The sequence below is a fragment of the Astyanax mexicanus genome, chromosome 21 (genome assembly GCF_023375975.1).
Source record: "Astyanax mexicanus isolate ESR-SI-001 chromosome 21, AstMex3_surface, whole genome shotgun sequence".
NCBI lineage: Eukaryota > Metazoa > Chordata > Actinopteri > Characiformes > Acestrorhamphidae > Astyanax > Astyanax mexicanus.
The window spans coordinates 26422717-26441183 of NC_064428.1; the positions used below are offsets into that span (position 1 = coordinate 26422717).

The 18467-nt window shown below is 38.9% G+C and overlaps 1 protein-coding gene across 8 annotated transcripts in view; it reads left to right on the forward strand.

Annotated features, from left to right (window-relative positions):
* Positions 1 to 515: 515 nt before the first annotated feature.
* The window catches only part of atp11a (ATPase phospholipid transporting 11A), a 131072-nt gene continuing 113120 nt past the window's right edge, over positions 516 to 18467 (forward strand). For 6 of the 8 annotated variants that reach the window (XR_007427916.1, XM_049469248.1, XM_049469249.1 and 3 more), the window contains exon 1: positions 528 to 1082. Coding sequence is in view for 7 of the 8 variants with exons in the window: in XM_049469248.1 (XP_049325205.1) it covers positions 1044 to 1082 (39 nt within the window). In the remaining variant the exon portion in view is untranslated. Of the gene's footprint in view, positions 1083 to 18467 lie in introns of all 8 variants that reach the window. The other 2 variants (XM_049469245.1, XM_049469246.1) reach the window with 2 other exon arrangements.

Here is an 18467-nt window from a genome sequence, read left to right on the forward strand (position 1 = left end):
CATGTGTACAATACATTGTACATTACATGTGTTACATGTGTACAATACATTGTGTTCACATTAAATCTTTTTCAGTGTTTATATTTATAGAACAATTAAAACATTAAATTGTATTAAAACTAGACTTATTTTTTTCGGCAAGTGATTTGTGTGAGATGCTCTAAAAGAACATTTAGAGTATTATATTATTATATTAAACATTAATCAAAAGTGATACGAAAAATACATGGGATGTTGGAACATTGCTTGATTGCAGTAAATTAGTTTATAATTAGTGGATTACATGCTCTGAAGCTCACTCCAACACCTATACTGGCCCAGCTACTGTACTGTATTATGGAGCTGCTTATAAATACAGCATCTTGCTAAGTTAGGGCGGGAAGGAGGGTGTGGGAGTGGCTGGGAATGCGCATGCGCCTCGAGCCCCCCGTGACGCTCCTGGAGAGAGGGCTGTGATTGGTTGTGCATGGAGGGCTAGTACTGGGGTGAGAGCATAGACTGTGTATGGGTGGGAAACAGAGAGAGAGAGAGAGAGAGAGGGAGGGAGGGAAAGATAGAGAGAGAGAGAAAAGGAGAGCGAGAAAGAGAGAGAGAGGGGGACAGGACTCGGCAGAGCCGCTGGAACGCAACACTTGTCCAGGAAGAAGTATCTAGCTAGCTTGCCTCCTTCAGCACTACTCGAGGAGGGCTGCTGGAAGACTCGGAGACTGAACGGCGGTCAGCGGGGCGGTGAGCGCACGGAGCCCCGAGACAACATGAGCAAGCCCGGACTCGCCGCTGCGCTCTCACCGCGACCTGGAGAGAAATAAAGCCCCGGTCAGAGCCGTGCAGCCCTGCTGCTGTCTCAGTATCAGTGTGTATCAGTCCCGGCGGACACAGCAGCAGAGACAGAAACAGAGACATGGAGCAGCAGAGGAAGATCAGCTAGCGATTCACACACCTCTCTATCAACACACACACTCACACACCGCGCACACACACACGCAGCCTGAAGAAGATCTGAGGAGCAACACGCAGGCGGTGGTGTTGACCGGCAGGAGAAGATGGATTTTAGCACCATTAGGAACCTCATCAGCAGATACGTGAGTAACGTTAACGTTACCTACTTAACCTAACCTCGTTAACCGTTACCTAGGTTAGTTAACCTGTTCAACTTGTTGGTCTGCCCCTTCTTTCTCTCCGTCTTTCTCTTTTCTCCTTTTTTCTCTCTTTATTCTAACGTTACTCTCCTGAATGTGAATGGAAGCAGGAGGACTGAAGGCTGAAGCTGCTGCTGCTGCCTGTTAATTAACTAACGTTAATAAATAAAGCCCTTTAAACCCCAACGTGGACACCATGTTTCTCCAGCTAAAAAACAGCAGCTAGCTAGTTAGTTTACTAATAAGTAAAGCCGTTTAAACCCCAGTGTGAGCACCATATTTCTCTAGCTAAAAACAGCAGCTAGCTAGGTTATCGTTAACTAACCTAATTGATATACACACAGCACACAGCTAATTAATGTATATCCATAGCTTTAGTAACAAATTGAGACAGTCATATGCCAGGGTTTATTATGTAAATACTAGAGAGAGAAAAATAATAAAGACAGTGGTAGTAGTAGTAGTAGTAGTGTAGTGGGCTACTACTGTAGGTTATATATTAGCAGCTGTATGTAGCTAGGTAACCAAGGTAACCCAGGTCAGGTGGCTAATGTGTTTTAGCTAGGTTATCTAGTTAGCTAATTAGCTAAGTATGGCTGGACGTTATTGCCAAAATTGATATCATGATAAAATGTTAACTAGCTACAGTTTCCGTTATAAAGAATATAATCAAGAGGAAGAGGGATGATCACAAGCCATCAATCCAAGCTGAACTGCTTGAATTTTTGCACCAGGGGTGACATAAAGTTATCCAAAAGCAGTGTGTAAGACTGGTGGAGGAGAACATGCCAAGATGCATGAAAAAAAAACAGAATTATTCCACTAAATGTTGATTTCTGAACTCTTAAAACTTTATGAATATGAACTCTTTTTATTTTATTTTTTGCATTATTTGAGGTCTAAAATCTCTGCATCATTTTTGTTATTTCAGCCACTTTTCACTTTCTGCACATAAACACTCTAAATGACAATATTTTTATTTGAAATTTGGGAAAAATGTTGTCAGTAGTTTATAGAATAAAACAACAACAAACAAATACCTATAAATAGCAAAATCAGAGAAACTGATTTAGAAACTGAAGAGGTCTCTTGATTTTTTTTCCAGAGCTGTAGGTTAGGTGACTAATGTGTATTAGCTAGGTTATCTAGTTAGCTAGTTAGCTAAGTATGGCTGGAAGATTTTGCCAACATTCATATCATGATATAACATTCTAGCTAAGTACATTAATTGTTTTTCTTTATTAAAAAAAAATGGTCTGCATTGTAGTAAAATATACTACATTTTTACTACTATTTAGAAAAACATATAAAGTGATTTAGAGTATCTGAGTAATGTTCTAATTCATATTATGGCAAGTACAGAAAAGAACTTTAAAAGTATTCTCGAGTGCAGTTGCAAAGACCATCAAAAATCAACAATCATCAGGACCGCCCCAAAAAAAGAGTCATGACTTCATTTATATGAAAACTATGCATCCCATGAAAAAGCTCTGAAAATTAAAAAGTGATGATTTGTCACGCTGTGACAATTTGGCAGAAATGTAATAAGAAGATGTGAGAAGAAAACGAAGGAGAAGAATGTCAGTTGAATAATAATATACTGTAGTTTGCAAAAGTCCTGGGAGATAAGCCCATAAAATAATATCACAATATGTCGGGGTATTTCTGTGATCACAGTATTCTTGGCAATGTGACAAAAAAGTGTCAATATAATAGTTTTAACCATTTAACCAGAAATTATTTTTTTATTTACTATGTTTTTTTGGCATGGCTAATGAACGGAACCCACAAATCTGTTCTGATAGGAACACCTTTTGAAAGAATGTGAGAAGAAGCGTTAGAATATTTTAAGTTGCTGTAGAAAAGCAGCTTTTTTAAGGCAGGTGACTAGCTTATTTATTAGCTTATTAGCTCAATAGCTTATTTCTCCAGAGTACTGATAGGTATTCTGGGTAGGTCAGTGTGTTTGTAGGGTGTAGTGTGTGTGTAATTATAGCTAAGGCTATAGCACTGAGCTAATGACAGTCTTTCCAGTATTTTTTGAGGTGACTTGGAAAGAACAAGAAAAATGTGCTTAGTCACAATAACTTCATTTTTTTTAAAGCATATATTGTCCTAGAAATAATTGTGAATATTATTATTATTACTGATATGGTGATAACATTATGGCACAATAAAACAATTACACATTTTTAAAGGGCAATAATGTTTTACTAATAATAGTTGATGATTAACTAATATTCAGGAGATCTGTCTCTATGTAGGCTCTGTTATTGATATATGTATTGGTCATTGCACGACTGGCTATAATATTGGTAAAACAGTTTATTTGTATTTAAACAACCATGCAGGTGAACACAATGAAATATATCAAGGCCAGTAAAAATGATTGAAGTCATATCTGTTTAATTGTATGATAAGCTGATAAGGTAATTATAGTGACTGGACTACTCAAATAAAGCTAACATTTATTACATTCACTTAGGCAGCACGGTAAAGAACGGAACCCAAAGAAGTCTTCTGAAGGGACACTTTGTGTGTGGAAAGAATGAGGAAAAAATACAAATATTCTAAGTTGTTTAAGAAAAGCAGCTTTTTTTATAGGTGAGTGACTAGCTTATTTATTAGCTCACCTATAAAAAGAAATGTCCCTCTGAAAACTCATTTCAGAGGGACATTTCAAGACAGACAGGACTTTTTTGTATTGTATTGTTTTTTACTTTTACAAGATGGATATACTTTAGAGTAGTCTGAGGTGAAATGAGTTTTAATGAGCGCCATTATGCGTCTTCTCTCACTGAACGCATCCTGTCCAGCAAAACTGTCTAAAAATGGTTTGGCTGTCTCATAGACTCTTTGTAGAGAACAGGCCAATCTGAACGCTCTATTTTTGCATGTGCTACATAATCATATTGAATATTCAAACGAGGGTAGCACCTTTCTTTCAATCTACCTCTCTTTCACACACGCAACTGGGGGGAAAAAAGTAAAACTCATTCTAGATTCTGGGAGATTTTATCTGACTTGTGGGAATCAGGGAGCTGTTATTGATATGTGGTAGACTCCCGCAATTTGGGAAGTCTGTATTTCTCCAGTGTACTGATTTTACTGTTTTCTTGGTAGGTCAGTGTGTTTGTAGTGTGTGTTTGTTTTGTGTGTGTGAGAGAATAGCTGAGGTTTTAGCTCTGGGCTAATGACAGTCTGCCAATATTTTTTGAGGTGACTTGGAAAGAACAAGAAAAACGTGCTCTCAAGCTCCACATGCTTAATTAAATGAGCTGATTAGTCAATGTTTTGGCTCCACTGCCTCTACTGTTGGTAATTAAATTAAGTTTAAGCTATAAAACTCAAGTGCGCTTTTCTTTACCTTCAATACCTTCCTAAATTTCAGCACAAAGAGACAGCACCGACACGAGCATAGACTTAAAATGACTCTAAACTACCTCTAAATGTCACTGCCGGACAGATAAGCATTGCGTTATTGATAGCTGTGGGTGGTGGGGTGCTTTTTATGCAGAACTGTACTGCCCGACAGGATAAGAATGGATAATGGAGTGTCCCATAGCTTTGATAGCTTTGAAGAGCGCTGTTACATAACCCAGTCATTTTCATACAGGCTCACCTGATGAATACTGAATACTGTAGTACACTGACTGTTTAATGCAGGCTTCTGTACAGTAGAGCATGTGCTTAAGCCAGTTAGCGTCTGGCACGGCCAGCCTGTTAAAGCTGCTGGACCAAGCTGTTGAGGAATTAGGGGGGAGATATTGGCTATAAGGTGATCAGACTGAGTCTAAGACATTGTTTTTGAAATGTAATACTGCACTCGACACACTTATTTACACAGTATTTACACAGCACTGATATACTGAATGAACTGAACCTGATCTTGTACTGTATTACAAAGAGGTGTGGTACTGTTGTGACAGTACTATAGATATCTTATTTACTTATAAACATATCATTCATAATTATTTAATTTAATGCTGTTATTTTGAGACTACCTCAGAAGTTGTTCTGGAGTTTTTTTCTGGAGTGTATTGAAATATTAGTGTTTGAATATCTCACATTTATTAAAGAATCCCTGAAAAAATAAAACCGATTGCATTAAAACAAAAATACAACAGATTTCATTGTTTGATTTCATTTAGATAGATTTTTTTTTTATGATTATTGTTAATGATATTTAAAACAAAAGTTAAAATATAGAAGCATTGAAGTTAATAAAGAATCCCTGAAATGCATGGTTTAATTTGATATTGTTTCTAATTTAAACAGGTTTGATAAGAATATATATGATATAAAAATAAAAAACAAATATTTCAGATTTTAATCTAAATAAAGTCAAAATTATTTTTGTATTTAAAAAATACAACAGAATGCTTAAATAAGATTATTATTTAAAAAATAAGTAAAAAGATTAGTAAATAAGTAAAAGTAAGTAAAAAGTAACCTGTTTAGAGTTTTTCTCCTCAGGTTATTTTACATTTTGGATTATACTATGATTTTGGACACACTGGTCTTTGTGCAGCACTATTTTGTATATTTGCAGTGTAGTCTGTTGTAGCAGCTGTGTGCAAATTTCTGATTGATACTGAGGATCAGAATAAGAGGAAAATAATATGTTTATATTTGAAATCATTATCTGTAATAGACAGTATGTTGTATGTGAAGTTCAGTGAAGTGTGTTTGCGTTTATAGCTGGACACACTGATGCTGTCGTGCACCATATTTTATTAAATTCCTGCAATTTGTCTATAATTTATGGATTATACGGTTTTGGCTTGTCTAATACAATACTTTAAGCTATTTATAAATAATAACTTGTGGCTTGGCTATGAATGAAAGGTGGATTTGGTTGCTTTACTGTCCTGTACTGACCCTCCGGCGTCTCATAAAGACTGGGCTAATAGTTTCCATAACGGATCATTTCTATTGATTCTCCATCGCTTGTGCACTTCTAATAAAGCAGCTTATTTAGCAGTGAAAACAACAGAGCACCATCAGGGTTTTAAACTGTGCTTCTTTAGCTTTTAGCTGTTACTTTATGTTCAGAACTCTCTCTTTTTTACATATGTTGTTACCTGCTGCTCCATTTCCATGAAATTCGTGTAAAAAAACTGTACTTTGAAAAAGTGTCATTTTCTCATGTACTCCAGTGTTGTTGTTTAGTGATGAAAAAGTGATACAGCCCGCTTTGTCCGTTGGCGACACTCCTGAAGGCCGCTGCTTACGCACTGTTGACGGCCGTCTTTGTGATCAAACGGACACGCGAACAGATGCTGCGAAATTTTGCTGGTGGCCATCAGACAGCGGTCATAATCACTGCTGACAGGAGATGCTAATGGAGGCGATGAGTGCACGCACTCACTAGAGGCTGAGGAGACCAGACGACAGACTGGTCAACTAATCCATCCACTGGCCACGGAAAGCACAGCCCAACTGTGCTGAAATACACTGCAGTTCACCTGCTCTAAGAGGACAGGTCTATATGACTGCATTTCCTTATTATATCAACAATATGCTTAATTTTTTTAAAGCATACTGAGGATATAACACATCTGTGTATGGTACATTTCAGTAGCTTCAGTAGTGTTTTTAATAATAGTAGTTTATAAGAATCTGTGAAATCATTTAGTCTAGATGTCAAAACATTGTGATATATATTGTGTATCGTAGAAATGTCTTTAAATGATATAATGTTTTTATCGTATCTGATGTGTGTGTGATTATAGTGACTGGACTACTCAAATAAAGCTAACATTTATTACATTCACTTAGGCAGCACAGTGAAGAACAGAACCCAGAAGGGACACTTTGTTTGTGTGTGGAAAGAATGAGGAAAAAATACAAATATTCTAAGTTGTTCAAGAAAAGCAGCTTTTTTTTAAAGACGAGTGACTAGCTTATTTACTAGCGCATTTAGCTTATTTGTGGTTGTTGAAAAGAATTTCTTATGGTAAAATCAGTGCTATACCTTTAAACGACAAGTGTTTTATAGGTTCATTAGTAGTACCGGTAATCTGACTCCTGACACACAAGTGACACACCCGGTTTTTGGGCTGTGTGAAACGTTGTGTGTTTATGTGGCGTAACACTCGCTTTGTTGAATCTCAGGTTTTTCAGCATGTCCCAACACAAGCTGAAAAGCGTGTTCCAACTGTTTTCCTCCATGTTATAAGAAAGGAAAATAAACAGGCATTTAAAGTCATATTAAGTTTTAATGCAATCCAGTGTAAAAATATTTATTGCAAGTTATTTTGGAGCATTTCTATTGGTCTGCCAGATTTAAAGCTGGAAAAGAAAAAAAAAAAAAAAGACAATGTAAATAAAATATATTTGCTGAATTTTATTGTAGAAATAAGTGAAAATAGAATATCTGCTACTTTTAAATTTGAAAAAGTGCATAGACAAAAGTGCAAATTGGAAATACCTTTTTAAATTGGTAAAGTTTACTATGCTGGACAAAATAAAAAAATAAATAAACACTTATTAATTTAAATTAATTTAAATTATTTCTAATTTAATTATTTGATATTTCATTTGTCGTTCTGAGGGGAAACAGCATGTTAATCACAATGTTTGCAAAGTCCACATTTATGTTTTATGTTTTTTTACAATCTGTTAAATTATGTATGTAAACAGCAACCATGCTTTACATTTTACACATGTGCAAATATAACAGTACTTAAAAAGTGGTTCTTTCCATCTAGAAAGTATCCTTTAGTATACCTTTAGTAAAGAAGCCGTACGCCAGAGTCTTAAACTTTTTCAAATGGCTGTATATGGAGAAGCTGGCTTACAAATATAAAGGAATAACGCAAAGTTTAACTGCTGGAAATTAGCTGTCTGTGTGTGTGTGTGCTTGTGTGTGTTTGCCTGTGTGTGTCTGTGTGTGTGGTTCTGTGTGTGTATATGTGTGTGTGTAAGAAAAGCCTCTCTCCACTCTACTGCTCTTTGATCTAAAGCGTAGTAATACAGACTGGCATCGCAGGAGGAGGGTGTCAGGAGAGAGGGAGAGTAGTAAAGAGAAGTGAATAGAATGGAGAGAAAAGGGCAGAGATGAGAGTAGGGGAGCTGGTTTGGGTGGGTGAGTGAGTGGTGTGGTGGGTGGAGGTTATGGGGCCAGATCACAGCGCTGTCGGGAGTTGTTCTGACACGCCAAAAAAAAGGCAAAAGGAGCTGTTTGCTGGTTTTGTGCACTCACCTGTAGCTGCCCCCAGTTCTGTCCACAACACTGTAGAGCTGTGTATCATGTATCATTATTCAGGGACTACAGTTCAATAGATTGTAATGTATTGCTTTACTGTAAGCAAAGAGCTAAATTTTGATTTTGATTTTTGTAAGACCGTCCCATTATATAAAACACACTATCATTGAGGTAAAATTGAAAACTTACTTTAGTATTGCTATTCTAATCATACATTTACCTTAGGACTGCTATTCACATTCTAAATGTACCTCAGTAGTGCTGTTGTAATTAAACATTTACTTCAGAACTTCATTCTAGTAATAAACTTACTTCATTAGCGCTATTGTATTCGTAAACTTTAATCAGAACTGCTATTCTAACCTTACATTTACCTCAGAACTGCTGTTCTAATCAAACATTTATTTGAGAACTTTATTTTAATCATACATTTACCTCACAATGTACTTAAACTTCTCAGTAGTGCTATTCTAATCAAAATTTACCTCAGAAGTACAATTCTAATCATAAATTTACCTTAAAACTACTATTTTATTCATACATTTACTTCTGAATCTCCAATTCTAATAATACACTTTTCAATAGTGCTATTCTAGTGGTAAATTTACCTCAGAACCATAAAATAAAAACATTTTCCTCAGTAGTGCTATTCTTATTATTAACTTAGAAAAGTAACATTTTGGAATAAAATGTAACCGATTTCATAAGGCCCTATGTAACAGACCTGTGGGTCCGTATACATTAAAGAGGCACTTTGGAGGATACTACCTTCCCACAAATCTCCCACAACTACTTTAACTTCCCCTCAAACCCATCTCTGTGTTGGTTCCTCAGAACATGACGGATTAGGTAATGTCCTCTTAAAGCAGTTATGTAACAGAGCTCGCCTTTTGGCTGTGATTGTCTGAAATTGCCATTTTCTGAAACTGCCGTCAAGCACTCAGTGTGCGCCTGACAATCTCAGCTACCACTCCCCCACCGTTTACTCTGTCCTCTCCTGCACACTGCGCTCTGTTCCCATTAATGGAGTGTCTGTCTTTCTTGTTTTATCTCTTTGTGTTTTTACTTTTCTTTGTTTCTGTTTTTTTTTCTGCACTCTTACAGTCTCACACTTTTTCTCGCCCCTACTGTTTTCTGTGTTTCTTAGGCATTATTTAATGGATGTAGCAAAGCTGTCTGCCTGCATGCACATACAGACAGCTGTTCTAGGAGTAGTGTGAACCTGTGACCTTCCAACCATTGTACTGAATTGTTGCAATATTTATTTATTGCAGTATTGATTTTTTGGCTCTTAAGGCATTTGGAGCGCATATTTTTGAATAATTAATTTATGCCATGTATCGATAATTTAACTCAAACAAAACCGTTACAGTATATTTTTTTTGTCCCACCCCTGCTATTGGTATCAGTTTACCAGCCACCTCTTCAAAAAGTGTCCCAAATTTTAAATAAAAATATTGTCATTTAGAGCATTTATTTGTAGAAAATGAGAAATGGGTGAAATAACAAAAAAAAGAAAAATAAAGCACAGTTTTCATGCATCTTGGCATGTTCTCCTCCACCAGTCTTACACACTGCTTTTGGATAACTTTATGCCACTCCTGGTGCAAAACTTTAAGCAGTTCAGTTTGGTTTGATGGCTTGTGATCATCCATCTTTCTCTTGATTATATTCCAGAGGTTTTCAATTTGGTCAAATTAAAGAAACTCATAATTTTTAAGTGGTCTCTCATTTTTTTTCCAGAGCTGTAGTAGTATTAATGGAGGTAACTTGGGCTTAGCGTTTGTTTTCTCTGTGTAAATTCCACTCACATGTGATCTCCCGTAGCTTTACTGTCATAATGCTGTGTGGCACATTTGTGCTGATTCAGAATTACTACAATAACCTGTGACCTGCCAAACTAATTGCACACAATAGTGCATTATAGGCAATAAAACGCTGCAAAACAGAGCACTGAGCCAGTTAGTCAGTAAGATGGATCTTTACATCCCTATATAGTAACATTGCTCTATATTGGCAAACATCCCGTCCCTGAGTTCAATCTTATGGGCAGTCGATGCATTGACACTATGCTGAAGAGTGTGTGGCCTTGCTTTGGGGGGTGGGGGTGTTTGGTGGGCCAGAGCGAACTATCCAGGGAAATCAGTGTTAGCGCTGTAATTAATAGCATTGTCAGTGTTTAGAGAACAGTGGGAGTGAAAAAAAGAAGAAAATGAAACAGAGGGAAGAGTGAAAGAGGGAGTTTAGATAGAAAGGCGGAGAAAATCATTATGCAGTCATCAATCAGTTTGAGACGTGAAGCGTTATACATTGAAATTGGGTGCCAGTCTTGAAGCATAAAAGAGTTCTAGTTATGTCTTATGTCTTGAGTGTTTTCTTGTATACTGGAAAATGCACAACCTCAGGTTGCACGAATATTTGCACATGTATCCACCAGATTGCAACACATCCTTTTCCTGGTTGATTGCAAGATTTATTGCCAATCAAGCGTTAATGGGACCAGCTGGTCGGCCAGCAGGGTACTAGAGCCTCTGAACTTTATTCTTTTGTTCTTCTTTCGCTCTACAGCAAAGACTAGATTAAAGTTCTTACAGTGAGACTCGAACCCAACTATTGTCACTTACTGTTATTACTGTCAATTTCAGAACCTTTAGTTTTTGCTAAAAAAAAACTATAAAGTTACAGTATGTTTCAGTCTAGGTTTCTCTGCTAAGGCGCTGGCACTACGATCAGGAGATCACTGGTTCGAATCCTGTTCATGTAGCTTGCCATCGGCTACCGAAGCCCTGAGAGAGCACAATTGGCCTTGCTCTCTTCCTGGGTGGGTAGATGGCGCTCTCTCTGCCTACATCACTCCAAAATGTAATTTCACTCAGCACAAGGCATCTGTGAGCTGATGTATCGAAATCGAGACGCTGGCCATTTTTTGAAATGACCATCCTGCTCCTCTTAGTCCAGTGATGCGCCCTTATTAATGTCTGTAAACTGGCCAAAATGTCTTTGAATGTGTCATAGAGGCATGAATAGCAGTCAACAGTCTCTCATCAGGATGTACACTACCCAAAAGTAGCCTCTGAGAGCTTTTCTTTTTATAGATCTGGCTAATCTGTGTCTAATCAGACCACACTTGTAATCATATCCAACATATCTGCCATAACTTTGCAATTTGTTGGGTCTGTTGTGGTCTTAAAGCCAATTCCTCTCTTGTTTTATGAATGTGGGATGTCTTAAAGATTGGACAGGCCCGTTCAATGCTTTATTTCCCCTTTCGCTCCTCATGTTTCTATATTTAAAAAAAACAACACGTCATGTGTATCGATGCTCGTAATATTTCAAAGCTCAAGTCTGCTCAGCCACTGGCGCTGACTGATCAACAGCCTCGAAAAGGAAGTAGCATCCCAGTCCATTTCCTGTCCCTGGAGAGGATGAAGGCAATGTGAGATCGGCGGGAGGCCATAATCTCATCTCCTGCGGTCGGGGGACTGAGGCGGCTTCCTCCAGACCGTCACAGCAGCCACGGCTAATGGCTGAGCTGATCAGTTAGTTATATAATACAACACAAGGGGAGGAATCATTTGTGTGAGCATTTATTTTTTGAAGTACTAGTCCTAGTTTGGTAATAAAGCCTCTTGATGGAAGTACATGAATCATTGATTATGTATTAATGATGTAGAGCAGCGCAATTACTTGTGATTCTGGCTTCTCCTGGTGTTATATAATGGCTAAGGGGAGCAATCAGTGCATTTCTATTACATCGCTGCCCTTCAATACGAACACTAATACCCAATCAGATCAATATATCAATAAGAGTACTAATGGAATAGCCTACGTCAAAATAATGACTCCTGCAGCATCGTTTAGCATAGTCACAATGATCCCTCTTTGTCATTCATAACAGAATGCTCCAGTGCTGTTAGAATGATGATGAGCTTAGTTGATGCAGCAAAGACAAGGACCCGTATCATATAAAGAATAGCAGAGTAGCTTTTTTTTTTTTTTTACATTTCTACAGAAATAAACAGGTTCTTAAAGGGTTCTTTAGTTAAGTCATTAATGCTTCCATAAGTATAAATCCAGCTCACTAGTAAAGAAAATAAATTGGTTCGAAAGGAGAATGTGGATGTTGTTGATACTGGAAAGCAGCACTTCACCCCCAGACTTGCTAGTTAGTTATGGGCTTATGAACCATGGCTTTCCCCTTGACAGGATCTGGGAAAAAAAAAGTTGAAAAGAGGTTAAAGTTGGTACATGAGGAAGCAAAAGCCGGAAAGCAAGTAGACGCTAGGCTAAAACTAACCCAATTGCAGTCTTTTAAGCTTGACTCTAAGAATTAAGGTTTGTTTGATGCAATTTTTAAACTAAGGCTGCATTGTATAAAACTGACGTTGCACTATTTTGGTGTTTAGCAAAATATATATCTTGCAATGGTAATTATAATTAAAACACTGGAATTTCCACCTAAACTCTCTTGAGCTTTAATGTTCAATATTTAATATCCAGGATTTCCTGTATTGGTTCCGATACATCAGCTCACAGACGCCTTGTGCTGATCGACATCACCTTTTGGAGTGATGTGGGTAGAGAGAGCAAGGCCAGTTGTGCTCTCCTAGGGCTCCGGTAGCAGATGGCAAGCTACATGAACAGGATTCGAACCTGTGTTTTCCTGATCATAGAGCTTATGTGAACTTTGTTGGTGTCATAAACCAGCCAGTCATCTAACCCCTCAGTAATAAGAAACCAGTGTTTCATTTTGTGAGAAAATTACAGGGTGTGGTTAATCGGCTTGTAAACTGCATCTGAACTTTTTCTTTCTTTTTTTTTTTTTTTTTACCTCAAATAAAGTCATATACTTACTATTTGTACATCAAATAGCAATGTAAAATACTAAATAAATGCACAGGGACAGTGATGTAACGTAATTATGAGAGATAGTGAGCGTTTTAAAGGGATGGTTATGATTAAATCAGACATCAGATAATCCATCAGAAGTGTGCAGGCAGTTCAGCTTACTAATATGCTCTGCTTATATCTAATAACACTGTAGTCTCAGAGTGCTGAGGGTGGCAGAACACTTTAATGGCCTTATCTGAGATGATACATGACCCGCACCCCCCCAAAACACACACAAACACACACACACACATACACACACGCAGAGCGAGAGCCCATGTCCACACAAGCACTGGCCCAAGATCCATCTTTGCAAATGGGAAATGAGGTCCAAACGAACCAAACAATGTGTGTTTGTGTGTGTGTACGAGTTTAGGTGGACATGTGGGACTCTTTGGGTGGTCTGCCAGAAAGGTTGTCTGAGGACAAACTCTTATTTTGTCCGGTATTTCACACTGTACACACACACACACACACACACACACACAAAGCAAACGCCCCTTCTTCACTCCAAACACCCTCCCCTCACAACATTAATAACACTGCCATTACACTTCCAATTATCCCCTTGAGTTCATACCTAATTCCATCACTGGTGGAGCTGGGGCCGAAGGGGTGAGGAATAAACCTGTGCTTTACGAGGGCTTTGTGTACCGGGGGCTTCATCCATTTGTTTTAGATTTACTGTGCTGTAATGATGCTGCTGTAATATAATAATTGTCTTCATGATGCTGTTATATACTGTAAAAAGTGTGTATATGGTTGACATTTAGAATAAGTACAGAGCTTAAAGCAAAATCAAATCCTCATAGCAATGGTCCATAATTAGGCCCAATCTCATTTCACTCTTTGGCCCTACCACTTACCCCTAACCCTTGTTTTCAAGTGTTACCCTTCCCCTTGGAACAGAATTGCTGCTGGTTACTGAACAGATAGGGGGAGGTGGTGCAAAAATTTATTTTTATTGTCTATTCCTCATTTCTCTGTGATGGGTAGCTGAAATTAGCTTTGTTTAGCTTTAATTTTATTTTTTTATTCAGCCTCTTGCACCATTTTAAGGAGGAACGGGAAAGTTAGCTGGCTTGTTAGCTACTGAGACAAACAACAAGCAATCTTTTTTATGCTTGTTATGAAGAATTGGCCCATAAAATATTGAAAGTACACAATAAACTATGGTTATCGCTAGTGCTAATCACCACTTTTATAGGGTTTTGTCCCGCATTGCTCCCGGTCTTGTTCCACATCACTACCACTGAGTTAGCACGCTGGTTATGGGCCTCCTACAACAACACAACCTTTGTGTTAGCATTCCAGCTAAGGGCCTTGTCCTGCACTGGTACTATAGCATAGCATAGCATGCTAGCCTCTGGCTTCATTCCAAATCAGGACCACAGCATTAGGACACCTGCTATAGGCCTCGTCCCACATCACTACCGGTCATGTTCAACATCATTACGGCTAAGTTCATATTACCAGGCTAAAGTGACTCAAATATGATTTTTTGCTCAATGTGGCTCAGATCTGATTTATGCATGGCTGTGTGAACGTGCCAAATCCAATTTAATTACAAATAAGATTTGAGTCAGATTTCAAATGTGGTCCTAAATCGGATACGTATCTGATCCATGTGACATAAATGTGAACAGTCAAATCGAAATTGATGTGTCTTTTTGTTTTTACGCATGCACTACGTGCATTTCTCTCGTATCCATGCGTAATCTCTTGGTGCAGCTCTGCAGTTATAGCTGCAAAAACAGCAAAAGCAAACCGCCTAGCCTTTTTTTTCACCTCCTCGACTTGAGCATGAACTTCAGACCAGCTGTTTGCTGTTTCTCCACTCCAGCAAAAGATGCTCCTCTTATGAGCTGCTAACTCATCCATTTCACCTTTAAAAATCGTACTTACATTTGTGAATGTGAACCGTCAAGATCGGATTTGAGCAATGTGGCTTGTAATGTGAACGTAGCCTACCACAGTGTTAAGGCCCTGTCCCACTGCGATTGCGTCTAAATATCCACTAAAGTACGTCCAAATTTATCAGAAAACACTGCGTCCACTGAATTGAAGTTGGACGCCGACTTCCAAATTTGTACGTCGACTTCCAACTATATATGGTTGTTTTTTCTAGTGAATCATCATTTATTCTTGAGCTACAAGAGAGAGCACATCTATTCTCTTCCACACAACCATGGACCACAGATTCCTTGCAGTGGTGGTGCAGCAGCAGAACATACTCCTCCATGTGCTGGACCAGACCGGGAGGAGGAGGAGGCGGCAGCAGGAGAGGACTGTATGGGTCAGGCCTTGGATTGTACGCCGGGTGGAGTTTGGACTGTATGACCGGCTGATGGTAAAGCGATGGACACCAGAAAAATCTTTTGTCTAAATATCCACTAAATTACGTCCATATTAGTCGCTGTCTATTCCGAAAATTTTGGGAGGTACCAAAACCACTTTTGCGTCTAAAGTGGATGGCAACGTCTAAACTACGTCCACTTGGACGGTGCTGTCCAAATATCCACTAAACTATGTCCAGATTGCGTCTAAATATCCACTAAATATCCACTAAACTGCGTCCACTGAAATTTGGACGTACTTTAGTGGATATTTAGACGCAATCGCAGTGGGACAGGGCCTTTAGCCACCATTTTCTATACTGTAAATATAAAGACCTCGAATCTTGCAGCACATAATAAGGCAAATGTGGAGCCAAATAATGGATCCCTACATCATTAAGCCCTCCTACTTTTCTAGGAAGGCCTGTGCTGGGAAAACCAGGCTTAGCTTGCTCTGTGCAGAACTGTGTTCATGTGGAAAAGCCACCGCTATGGGAGCCCTCCGTGCCCAGATCAGTTGAGCCCTTGTGTCCATGTTCTCTTCCCTCTAATCACAGCATGGTGGTCTTTGTGTACTGTAATGAAGGGCCAAACTCAAGAGTGTGTATTGCGTATGTGTGTGTAGCACTGAATTAGAACATCACAGCTGACTGACTGATTCATCACCCACTGTCCTCACTCTTCAGCTGCTTTCCTTTTTCAGCGGCTATTGATATGTGACAGCTAGCTGTCAATCAAAACCCCTGGCCCCTCAGGGACGGGGCTAAAGTGGGTTCCGAGAAGAACGATCCGACAGCGTTCTTCGGTAAACAGTGATGTAATATTGCTCCGACTCGCGGGCCATTTGGCGGTTACATAGAGGCTCAGTCAGAAAGAGCACGAATGCAGTGTGTTTTAATGGGGATGATATTTCTCTTCATTCCATCTGTTCAGTGTTTGTTTGTTTTTTCTCCCTTCAGTTTTATATTAATGTGCCTTATGTTGTAGTATGCGATGGCACAATTGTGTGCAGCAGGTGTGTGATAGCAGCACTTTTGGCTTTAATTTTTTAGGAAGAATCTTGAGACTAGTTCTGTATGAGAATGATCTAATAATAGTTACTAGACTAGTTGCAAACCTGTTCTAGAGGGAATGGAAAATCGAAAAGCACCCACTGGGTTTTGCAATGTGTTTTTGTACAGTCAGAGAGAAAGTAAAAGCTAGAAATGGCACTTGATCAACCATAATAAAAAAAATCACCCCATAATTATCATCAGCAACAAAAACAACGACTGCTACAGTGTAGCTGCAGTAACAACACTCCGTACCACTTCAGTGTTCAGTATAGATGATTATGATAAAGTAGTCGGCAATAGGCGGCCTGCAAGCATAAAATATCTGACCCGTGAGGTCGTTTGAAGTACCGTTTGACCGGTAATAATAAAAAAAAAAGTGCTTTTCTGGAGAGCTTTTGTTTACATCCCTCCCCTCACTGTTTCTCTGTCTTTAGTTTCCGGCCGTTCTCGTTTTCTGCCCGTTCTCGTTTTCCGCTTGTTCTTGTGCTCCCTATATCCTTATGAGGGCGTTTTTTTTTTTTTTTTTTCTCCTCCCAGCTGTGTCCCAATTCACTAGCCAGGGCAGCGGTAGTACATTGGACCACAACCCTGATGACACAGGTTCGATCCCACATGAGGAGTGGTGTGTTTATTTATTTATTATTATTAATTTTTTCCTTCTGTTTTTGGGTGTTCCTGCTTTAAATTAAACTGTTCTGAAATTGGGTTCAACAACCCTTTGGGCTGAAGCGCTACTAGTCTGTAGCACTCCATTTCATTACACTTTTTCTTCATGGATTTCCATGATACCAGACCTTTAATTAAACAAGCCTTAACAGTTAAACCAGTTCCCTTATATTAGCTGTGTTCCAAAGCCTAGGTTACAATTATGGCTTCTGTGAGCTTTAAACTTCTGCAACCCTGTCACCTAGTCAGTGCTTGGTCTTCTTTTGGCCACCTTTTGTCCAGAAGGTAATTTACGAGAACAGTAATGTTATTTAATTCTTTATTCTATTATTGTTGATGTAAAAGCTGGTGTTGTGTGCTGCATATCTAAAATAGGATTGGGCGGCTGACTGTTGACTGTTGTCAGGGTTTTAATCGATCAGTGGCGCACCTGTACTTCCCGACACCAAGATGGTTCAGGTAACACGCCAGATATTTCCAGAACACTCCTCACTTCCAGACCACTACACCAATCAGTGTACATATATTTCTAAACTCTCACGCTATTTCAACAGTGTGGGCGCAGCGTGTGAAAATAGACAGGGTGTTGACAAGGTGTAAGATAGCAATGACTATCGCAATGTGCCTTGCACAGGGTGTACCATATGACCTATAGTTGTTGCTTCATTTTTATTTGTGTGTTAGAAATTTAAACTAATTTCTGAGTTGTTTTTTTCTGGAAGATCAGAATATCCAGAGCTGTACTAGCTCTGAATACCCACCACTCCAGCGTCTCTCATGGTGTTTCGCTCTGGCAGGGAGGGGAAAAAAAAGGCCGTAATGAAGGATGGATGGCACCGGCAGTGTTTCACGCCGAGCTGTCACACACTCACCTCCACAGCCAATCCCTGTAGTGACATTACGGCATTGTCAGGACATTAAGATTCATACACTCCTCTCCTGCGCTCTCCTGTGGAGTAGAAAATGGCTGGTTGTGATGTATTTAATCCACTACTGGCTCGGAGAGCGCTTTCTGTAGTGGCACTGAGGACGGTGACTCAGGCTTTGCCTGGTGCCTGTGATGTAAGGATGTATAATTAATGACTGCACAAGTGATCTCATGGCTGCGCGAGAGGCTAAACGAGAGTGCACGAGCAAAACGCTATGTTATCAGGCGCAAGAGCACTTGAGC